This window comes from Malaclemys terrapin, chromosome 16 (genome assembly GCF_027887155.1).
Source record: "Malaclemys terrapin pileata isolate rMalTer1 chromosome 16, rMalTer1.hap1, whole genome shotgun sequence".
Classification (NCBI taxonomy): domain Eukaryota; kingdom Metazoa; phylum Chordata; order Testudines; family Emydidae; genus Malaclemys; species Malaclemys terrapin.
In genome coordinates, this window is record NC_071520.1 from 27528652 (window position 1) to 27540042 (window position 11391).

The window sequence follows — 11391 nt, forward strand, 5'->3', positions numbered from 1 at the left end:
ATGAAAGAGCTCATCTGAATGAGTGGAAGACACGGTTTCAAAGTATAGGAAAGATGCCAGTGAATGTGAGGACAGGAGGGACCAACGTGAGGAGAGACACTCGAGATGAGAGGTGGCGGCAGGAAGATCAGAGGAGGCAGGATGCAACGCTGGGGCTGCTGCGTGAACAAACAGACATGCTCCGGCGTCTGGTGGAACTTCAGGAATGGCAGCAGGATCACAGACTGCCGCTGCAGCCCCTGTATAACCACCCTCCCCCGCCTTACCATGTTCCATAGTCTCCTCACCCAGACGTGTAAGAACGCGCCGGGGGGGGGGGGGGGCCTTGCAGCCTCCCATTCCACCCCAGTGGACAGCCCAAGCAAAAGGCTGTCATTTTAACCTTTTTTTAGTGACCTTTTCCTTCCCTCCGATCCTCCTCCCAAACCCCACCTGGGCTACCTTCTCAGTTTTCTCTTTTTATAATCAATTAATAAAGAATACTTGATTTTTAAACGACAGTGACTTTATTTCCTTTGAAAGCAAGCTGTGATTGAAGGGGGAGGGTGGGTTGCCTACAGAGAATGAGTCAATAAAGGGGGCGGGATTTCATCAAGGAGAAACAAACAGAACTTTCACACAGTAGCCTGGCCAGTCATGAAACTGGTTTTCAAAGCTTCTCTGATGTGCTCTTCTAATCGCCCTGGTGTCTGGCTGTGCATAATCAGCAGCCAGGCGATTTGCCTCAGCCTCCCATCCCGCCATAAAGGTCTCCCCCTTACTCTCACAGAGATTGTGGAGCACACAGCAAGCAACAATAACAATGGGGATATTGGTTTGGCTGAGGTCTGAGCGAGTCAGTAAAGTGTGCCAGCGACTTTTTAAACGGCCAAATGCACATTCCACCACCATTCTGCACTCACTCAGCCTGCAGTTGAAAAGCTCCTGACTCCTGTCCAGGCTGCCTGTGTACGGCTTCATGAGCCATGGCATTAAGGGGTAGGCTGGGTCCCCAAGGATAACTATAGGCATTTCAACATCCCCAACAGTTATTTTCTGGTCCGGGAAGTAAGTCCCTTGCTGCAGCCGTTTAAACAAAGTAGTGTTCCTGAAGATGCGAGCGTCATGAACCCTTCCTGGCCAGCCCACGTTGATGTTGGTGAAACGTCCCCTGTGATCCACCAGTGCTTGCAGCACCATTGAAAAGTAACCCTTGCGGTTTATGTACTGGGTACCCTGGTGCTCCAGTGCCAAGATAGGTATATGGTTTCCATCTATCGCCCCACCACAGTTAGGGGCAGCAAAGCCATCCACTATGGCCTGCACATTTCCCAGAGTCACTACCTTTCATAGCAGCAGCTCAATGATTGCTTTGGCTACTTGCATGACAGCAGCCCCCACCATAGGTTTGCCCACTCCAAATTGATTCCCGACTGAGGCTGTCTGGTGTTGCAAGCTTCCACAGGGCTATTGCCACTTGCTTCTCAACTGTGAGGGCTGCTCTCATCCCGGTATTCTGGCACTTCAGGGCAGGGGAAAGTAAGTCACAAAGTTCCATGAAAGTGCCCTTACGCATGCGAAAGTTTCGCAGCCACTGGGAATCATCCCACACCTGCAACACTATGTGGTTCCACCAGTCTGTGCTTGTTTCCTGGGCCCAGAATCGGCATTCCACGGATAGAACCTGCCCCATCAACAACATGATCTCCAAAGCACCGGGACCCGCAGTTTGAGAGAAGTCTGTGTCCATGTCCATGTCCTCATCATTCTCGCCGCCACCTCCTCGCCTCATTTTTCTGGTCCTGGTTCAGCATAAACGGCACGATAATGCGCGAGGTGTTTACAATGTTCATGACTGCTGTCTTGAGCTGAGCGGGCTCCACGCTTGCCGTGGTATGGCGTCTGCTGTGTTCACCCAGGAAAAAAAAGCGCGAAACGGTTGTCTGCTGTTGCTTTCATGGAGGGAGGGGGGAGGCTGTACCTAGAACAACCTGACACAATGTTTTTTGCCCCATCAGGCACTGGGATCTCAACCCAGAATTCCAATTGGCGGGGGAGACTGCGGGAACTATGGGATAGCTATGGGACAACTACCCACAGTGCAACACTCTGGAAATCGACGCTAGCCCAGGTACATGGACGCACACTGCCGAATTAATGTGCTTAGTGTGGCCGCATACATTCGACTTTATACAATCTGTTTCCAAAATTCGAATTCTGTCAATTCAGATTAATCCCGTAGTGTAGACATACCCTAAGAATAGCCAAGTTCTGCAACAGACTTCCAAGGGAGGTTGGGGAATCCCCATCACAGGAGGTTTCTAAGAAGAGGTTAGACATAAATCTGTCAGGTTTACTTGGTGCTGCCTCAACACAGAGGGCTGGACTTGATGACTTTGAGGTCCCTTCCAGTACCACATGTCTATGGTTTGATGAACATGGGCTAGATTCCATTAAAAAAAAAAAAAAAAGGGGGGGGGGGGGAGTATATCAGCAACTTTTTTTCGTAACTTCTTTAAAAATTTCAGCCCAAGAACTACAAATATTTTTACTTAAATTAACCATAAACTATTTAGATTTGAGTTTATTAATTTAACACATTTCACACTGAATCTTTCCTAGGTACCATATTAATGTGATGTTTCAAACGGATATTAAGAGTTGGATATTCAAGACAAAGTATATTTCTGTTTTACACATGAATCCATGTTTTGTCAACCGTAGTCTTTTCCTTTATATTTTGAATGTGTGACTATAATCTGATGTTAAAAGTTAGATAACTGCACAATCACTACGTTCAATTTCTACACTCTGAATTTTTAACATAACTTATCCTTTTTATGAAAACTCAATTACATTAACATTCTATTATGAAAACAAAGTAATTTACTCTTCACCATTAAATCACTTCATTCTGACTGGACAATGAAAATAGATTTTCTGGTTAGTTTCACTTTGAGTCTTCTGCAAAGAGCATAAGACAAAAGCATGTTATAAATACTGAAGCAATGTTTAAATCCCAACACCTTCTCATAGATTTGAAGTGTTTCACAAAGATATTTCCGTTGATATTAGGTTTTGTTAGCTTCAAATTACCTGTCCAGATGCTTTAAATTTTATTAGCAAAACATTTAGAATGACTATTACCTACAAAATGCAGGAGTATGTAGTTTCTAAGGACAGGTGTACTGAAATACAAGATAGCTCTAAAGATTAAGCCTTCACTAAAGGGTTTTAGGACTAGGTTTGAGAGATGTGGTAATCCATCAGAACAAACTTTTAATCAATGGAGAACCCAGTCTGACGTGTTATTCAGTTGAGGGGAATTTGATTGGTATATAATTATATGAAGTTATGCAATAGTTTCAGATATATGCATGTGTGCACACCTAAATATTAGCACATTTTAATGGAAGTAAAAGTTTGGTCGTGCTACCGATGCTGCTGTAGTTATGGTTGAGGAGGAGCTTTATCCAGGGCCTCTTTTTAGAGGAGTTATAATCCAGAAATCATCATTTGGGCTTCACTCTCTCAAGTTTGCTCAGCGAATCCCAAAGAACATTTACTGAGTGGAAGAAGAAAAGAATGGTGGTGAGGCTTCTGGGATGAAATACACTTTAAGAGAATTTGAGCATAAAGACATTTTTGTATTTAGATCAATGCACCTGTTCAAGTTAACTTTTAATATGTTACCTACATAGTTAATGGGGATGTCGGCATTCCCAAGTTTGGAAAAAAGGGTTGGGAAGTTGTAAAAACTAAAATAGTATAGTGGGTTTTATATGTTATTTCCCTTTTAAGATACACAATCGCAACTTAACCCTTCTATTCAAAACAGCTATTTACTTGAATGCAAAAATGGATCTTTGGCCTTCGTTTATAAAAAATGGTATTAAATACAGAAGGTTACATTAATCCAATATCATTGAGATTTATAACAAAATTAAGTTTCTACTCCATATAGCAACTGATTGTTATAGCTCATATTAAAATAGGAGTAAATATATAATGCACTGAAATACATATAAAGGGGGCACAACTAGCTGATGAGGGAACAACTGTTATTAATATTTGTAAACAGTGTTATAAGTTATTTAAATCTAGAAAAATAATACCTGCCCCAAGCAGTTTAAAATCCTCTCTTGAATTTCTTGATTTTATATAAAGTTTCAATGTTAAAGCTTTGGCATTTAATCAGTGCAACACTAGTTAATACAGCTAATTTTTGTAGTGGTAAGTACAGTGACTTGGCCATATCCTTTGAGTACCTTGTTGGTGAGTTCTTTAAAGTACTATTTATGTAGTATTTCAAGTAGGGCTGTCGATTAATCGAAGTTAACTCACGCGATTAATTCAAAAATTTACATGCCAGATATGCTTAACATTCATATGCCCCTTCATGCTTCGGCCACCATGCCAGAGGACATGCTTCCATGCTGATGATGCTCGTTAAAAAAATAATGCATTAATTAAATTTGTGACTGAACTCCTTGGGGGAGAATTGTATGTCTCTGGCTGTTTTACCTGCATTCTGCCATATAGTTCATGTTATAGTAGTCTCAGATGATGACTCAGCACATGTTAATTTTAAGAACATTTTCATTGCAGATTTGACAAAACACAAAAGGTACCAATGTGAGATTTCTACAGATAGCCACAGCACTTGACCCAAGGTTTAAGAATCTGAAGTGCCTTTCAAAATCTGAGAGGGATGAGGTGTGGAGCATGTTTTCAGAAGTCTTAAAAGAGCAACACTCTGATGCAGAAACTACAGAACCCAAACCACCAAAAAAGAAAATCAAACTTCTGCTGGTGGCATCCTGACACAGATTATGAGAATAAACATGCGTCAGTCCGCACTGCTTTGGATTGTTATCAAGCAGAACCTGTCATCAGCATGGACGCAAGTCCTCTGGAATGGTGGATGAAACATGAAGGGACATATGAATCTTTAGCACATCTGGCATGTAAATATCTTACGATGTCGACTGCAACAGTTCCATGCGAACGCCTAGTCTCACTTTCAGGTGAGATTATGAACAAGAAGCAGGCAGCATTATCACCTGCAAATGTAAACAAACTTGTTTGTCCGAACAGCTGGCTGAACAAGAAATAGGACTGAGCGGACTGGTAGACTCTAAAGCAGGGGTCGGCAACCTTTCAGAACTGGTGTATCCAGTCTTCATTTATTCACTCTGATTTAAGGTTTCGTGTGCCAGTAATACATTTTAACATTTGTAGAAGGTCTCTTTTAGAAGTTTATAATATATAACTAAACTATTATTGCATGTAAAGTAAATAAGGTTTTTAAAATGTTTAAGAAGCTTCATTAAAAATTAAATTAAAATGCAGAGCTCCTCAGACCGATGGCCAGGACCCGGGCAGTGTGAGTGCCACTGAAAATCAGCTTGTGTGCCGCCTTTGGCACGCGTGCCATAGGTTGCCTACTCCGTTCTGGGGTTTTGAAGTTTCACATTGCATTCAAAAATAGAAGTTATTTTTTTGTACACAATTCTACATTTGTAAATTCAACTTTCGTGATAAAGAGATTGCAGTACAGTACTTGTAGGTGAATTGAAAAATATTATTTCTTTTGTTTTTTTACAGTGCAAATATTTGTAATAAAAATATAAAGCGATCACTGTACACTTTGTATTCTGTGTTTTAATTGAAATCAATATATTTGAAAATGCAGAAAACATCCAAAAATATTTAAATGGTATTCTGTTATTAACAGTGCGATTAATCACAATTAATTTTTTAAATTGCTTGACAGCCCTAATTTCAAGATAGCAACCTTCACATTCCCATCCAATCCCAAAAAGTCTTAGATAGCAAACAAACATTATATAAAATATCAAATACATCTTACTACTTGTTCTACCTTTTAACATTTGAACTACTTTTTCTTGTTAAAGAACTTCGACATTTACGTTTTCCCAGAAAAAACTACTGATAGTTATGCTATAGCAAGGCAAACAAGAACTACAGTAAGTAGCCACTATACAAACAACTTTTAAACACCAAATGTGCTGAAATAAGAAGCTGACACACCTGCAAAAATCAGCAATGTTTCATGAACACTTCTGCATAAGCTTGTCAAAGAAATGCAATAAATTTTATATATATAAACTCCCTAATTATATTAGGGAGAGAAAAAACAAGAGATAAGAATCCCTCTCTGTATGTATGTATGTAGCACAATCACAAACCAAATCCACTGGATTTGTAAATCCTAAATTTCTATAGCAGCACAATTGTCCCTTTGCCTTGGCCTTTCATTATCCAGGTCAAAAAAATCTTACAATAAGGAAGAGATGAAAGGCATTTATCTATTATCTGGCTCAACAAAGTCTTAGATTACTTTGTGCCAAATGGGCAAAAAATTAAAATCCTGGCCAAGCTCTCCCAAGGTAAGTCCAGACATATGAGTGCAAGGACGGACTTGAGACGGACTAGATAAATCCAGTTTTCTTCTTTAAATAATTATTTAGCTTTCTATTCCAAGGAGAATATCCATTGGCTACTTTGTAACCTTGTACCCCAGTCAAAGATTAATAAACCATTTTAATCAGATGCTGACGAAATAAAAAAATTAAACCCACCACAACCCCCATATTTATTTAGGAAAGAGTAGACACTGGGTGCACCTCCCTATCGCCTACCCCCAATGGAATACAGATGGACAGTAGACAAACCATTTCAATAAAATGGCATTTAGAAGTGCAAAACCAGCCCACTTCCACTTAAAAAAAAAATCAAATATGAGGCTTTATAAACTAAAACTCATAATTACACACCCACGGTCAGAGGCTTGTATTCCTACAAATAACTGATTACAATGTTTTAATTAAAAATTATAACCCTTCCCACCTGAACAAACGGAAAATCTCCCAGATTATTCTAAAAAAGGCCGCCACAACAGACTCAGTCTCTGTCCTTTAGACCAGGAGGTCTCTCAACCTTGTTCTTTCTGAGCCCCCACAAAATGCCATAAAACCTCCATGGCCCACTTGTGCCACAACAACTGTTTTTCTGCATACAAAAGCCAGGGCATACCTTACTGGGTAGCAAGCAGGGCAATTGCCATGGGCCCCATGCCACAGGGAACCCACAAAGCTAAGTTGCTTTGGCTTCAGCCCTGGATGGCGGGGCTCGGGGCCCCGGGGTTCCGCCCCATACGGTTGGGCTTCAGCTTTCTGCCCGTGGCTGAGCAAGTCTAATGCCGGCCATGCTTGGCAGATCCCCTGAAACTTGCTCGTGGCCCCCCCCAGGGACACCGGCCCCCTGGTTGAGAACCACCGCTTTATACAGAGACAAGCGGCATTTCCCCCCCATAACTGCCCAGCCAAGCATCCATCCACTGCGCATGCGTGCGGGGGGCAGGCTACTGGACATGCCGCCTCTTAGCCTCTCTGCTCCCCCACCCCGCCAAACTCGCCCCCCGCTTGCCAAGAGGGGGGGGGGCGCCCCCAGCAGCTCCGTCCAGGCCACTGGTTTCCCCTCGGGCAGGCGTTGAAGAACCCCCCGGCGTGAAGACGCAGAGGCCGGCCGGAGGAAGCGAGACGGCCAACGCCGGGAGGTCCCCGGGGCACAGACAAAGCGCCTCAGCGCCTCTCCGCTGCGGCCAGCCCTGTCCGAGGGGGGCCGGGCCGGGCGAGGGTCGGGCCAGAGACCCCCTCACCGCCCCCCTCACACCGCGCCGGCCCCTGAGTCCCCGCCTCGCGCCGAGCCCGCCCCCTGCCGCGAGCCTGCCACAGGCTCCAGCCCCACCGGCCCCTCCCTCTGCTGCAGCCGGCGGGGCCGAGCGCATCCCCTCAGGGACCCCGCCGTGCTTACCCCCAGGCCCCGCTCTCCCGCCAGGGTCCCCCCGCTCCCTCACCCTCCAGCAGCCGTTGGATGATGCTGTCGATGTTGAGCTTGTCTATATCCGCCATCGCCTCTCAGCGGCAATGCGGCCCTCGCCTCGCCCTGCTGCCCGCCGGCCCGGCGCTCGCCTGCCTGCCTCCCGCCCGCCGCTCTCAGCAGCGACCCAGCACCGCACAAAATGGCCGCCGTCCCTTCTCAGGAAGCTTTGGTGGCGTATGAACACTAAGTGCTACGGCCCGGCAGCCGGGAACCCTTTATAAGCAGAGCGCCGAGAGCGGGTTCGCTCTACCGGCGTCCCGCACTCACGGAATCCTTCCGCCGCGAGGGGGCGGGAGCAGGGAAATAGATCCGACCTGAGCTTTAAAGCCAGCATGTGCCCGTAGCATTGCAAAGGATGGGGTGTGCTGAAAGCAGCTCACAGCCAGATTCCCCAGATGTGCACATCTGGTTCCTAATCGACTAGCTCAAGCCAATAAGGGCGAAGATTATTATTATTACTGTCAATCCTGCATAATTAATAGAATCAATAATAACAATCCATAAATATAATACACATAACTCATTCATATCAATCGTAATTTGCCATTGACAACAATGCTAACTGAAAAAATGATCAATAACTATTTCAAGTGATTATTAAGTGCTGTTCTTAATACATATTTTGAGACTTTTTGCTCTATTGCTTAAAGACTCCCACTTTTTTCTTTTAAACAGACCTGCCCAACCACTTAGAACATCTTGGGTTTACTCTGGAAAACAGCTGTCTGACCACCACAGATGTGGGGAGTTTTTGTAAAAAACGGGTTCTGTTGGTTAGAGCACAGAGCTTCAAGAGATTAAAGTCCTGGTCCTGCAAGGTGCCCAACATGAATGAACCCCAAATGGAGCTCCCAATGTCTTCAGCAGGGCTCTGCATGCATGGGTGCAGGGCTCTGACTGACGAGCATATTGCACAATTGGGTCCGCAGATTCTATTCCTGGCTTTGGCAATGACTCACAGTGTAGTGTTGGGGAAGTCAGTTTCTCTGTTTCTTAAACCCTTATCCTCCAATGAACTCTATGAGGGTGTAGGGATGTGGCCAGGCCATGGGGCTCCCATGGCACAATTGGAGTCTCAGTTGCTCCATCAATAAAATGGGGTAAATCATACTGACCTACCTCCCAGAGGTGATCTGAAACTTAATTCAGTAATGGCCTCAATCCTGCCAATACTTCCGCAGATGAGTGAGTATCTATGCATGTGAGTCTCTCTGTGCCTGTAGTTATTTCCAGGATGTTTGTTAAGTGCTTTGAAATTCTTGTAGGAAGGCACAAGAAATGAGCATATCCTTTAAAAAATATTTTATTTTAATCCATATTTAAAAGTATTTTATTCTATATGTAGTAGAAACACATTGGAGGCAAAGTCAAAAACAATTAAAATCAGCTGAGTTTCTGACAAATCATATTGCGTTGGCAGTGAGATGGTCTGTGCTGGCCTTTACTATTGCTCACTGCTTTGCATCCATGATTGAATATTGTTTAATGGGTTTATTTACTCCTAATTTAATTTGCAGGGATGTCTCTGCCAATCCAGTTTCCTCCTCCCCTCTCCAAGATAAATTGCTTCCACTGTACACATGCTCGATTCTTCACACAGCAGTTATATAATAATCATAACAACTCATTATCATGGTGGGGCCAGAGCAGAGTTCAGGCTGATCATGGTGATGAAGCAAGAAACTTGCAATCTCAGCACATTTTAGAGCCAATAATGAAGAAGCAGTTGGAAGGTGATAGATGTAGAGACCATAGGTAACCACAGGCATTTGCTGATTACAAAATGCACCTTTAAAATTAAGCTCTGGAGTGAATGTCTATCCTAATGGTTACCCCAGAGTCAAATGCTAATCTCAGAACACCAGTGTAAATCCAAAATAACCCCACACTGATGTAAATCTGGAGTAACTTTATTGTCTTCAATGTGACTGAGATCAGGATCTGGCCAGCCACGTGTAATGAGTTGCTATGAGAAACTCAACTTTTGTATTTTCCAAATTTGTGTGTTTAAATTCAAACCTCATTTCCACCTACTCCTTCACTCCCTAAACTTCTTCCTTCTTCTTAGTGCTCTATTTGTCTCCATCTTCCATTTACTGCTTTGCATCTGTTTTCATGCTGCCTCTTCCCTTGGAACAACTTCCCAGTTCTTGCCCACCAAACACCCTTTCTCTCTTTTAAATCTCTCCTTTAATTCCATGGGTCAACTTCTCTGGCAGCTAACTCCATTGAACTCAGTAGAGTTACATCAGCAGAGAATCTGGCCCCCTGTTTCCAAGGAATCTTTCCTGTCTTGTTCTCCTTGCCAATAAGGTCTTCATCCCCTCTCATATTTCAACTGCTGTTCCACATCTTGTTTCTCTTAGAGGCCTAGTCCTGCAAGGTCCTGAGCACCTCCTGTGAGGTGCTGAGTACTTTCAACTCCTGTTGATTTCTGTAGGAGTTGGAAGGGCTCAGCACCTTGCAGAATCAGGCCTTTAGGGTTCAATCCTGACAGCAAAGATGTCAGTGGGACCACTCACCTGTGTGAAGTTACTTGCATGCATGCAGGATTGGCCTTTAGAACATAAACTCTTCAGGGCAGGGAATATGCCCTGCTCTGAATCTGATCACGCAAAGTGCAGAGGATTAACAATTCCCAGTGGCCTCAGCAGGGGTTGAGGGTGCTCTGCACCCTGGTTAGGATCAGGCCCTTTTTTGCAAAGCACTATGTACACTGACAGTGCTACATACACACTGACTGTTCTAACACTAAACCACAATTCATATCAATAAAATACATTGTTTGCAAAACACAGTCATTCAAGTGCCATTTTAAAATGAATTTTTCTGAAGTCAACTAATTGTTCTTTGCAGAAAATAGCAAGTCTCACTCGGCAACAACATCATTGATTTTAAAAAAGGGCACAGCCAAAGTATTTTTAATAGTTTTAATTTAATTCCCCCCCCCCCCACCAGTTATTTGCTTCAGGGTGTTTGTGGGAGAAAGAGGCAGGGAAATCCCTCCATCCTTTAAACTCTCAGCTTGCTGGTTTCAAGCATTCAATAACTTTCCAGCCTAGAGAACATATATCTCCCGCCTCTCTGTTTTTCTGAGGTTTTCATTATACTTTGCTAAATGCATGATGACATGCTATTTGTCTCGCTCCACAGCTTCAAGACCTTTGGGTTGCTTCCTCCCTCTCCTCTAGGAACTAAACCAGTGATTTATTTATTCCATAAATAAATCACTGGTTTAGAACTCTTTGGAAGCCTGAATATGAAATGCCTTTTCCTACCCATTTTTCTCCTCTGTTACAAGCATATAAACTGCATTATTTGTAGTAGACTGTCTCAATCTGGGCTGTTGGGGCTAATTTTTGTAATGAATGCTCTTTTTTATTGCTGTGAATGGGTTGATCATAAGAAATGTGAATTATCCACAGTCCCCATTGACTTAGGTTACATATTTGCTGCATCTACGAAATTCCATGTGTTTTAAATGAAGAATTCCAGGATTTTGCA

At 43.4% G+C, this 11391-nt stretch overlaps 1 protein-coding gene across 1 annotated transcript in view; it reads right to left on the reverse strand.

Annotated features, from left to right (window-relative positions):
• Positions 1–8043, reverse strand: part of PPP1CC (protein phosphatase 1 catalytic subunit gamma) — a 32635-nt gene extending 24592 nt beyond the window's left edge. The window contains exon 1 of the mRNA XM_054006480.1: positions 7862–8043. Within this exon, the coding sequence (XP_053862455.1) occupies positions 7862–7916 (55 nt within the window). The 5' untranslated portion in view covers positions 7917–8043. The remainder of the gene's footprint in view (positions 1–7861) is intronic.
• Between the last annotated feature and the right edge of the window lie 3348 nt (positions 8044–11391).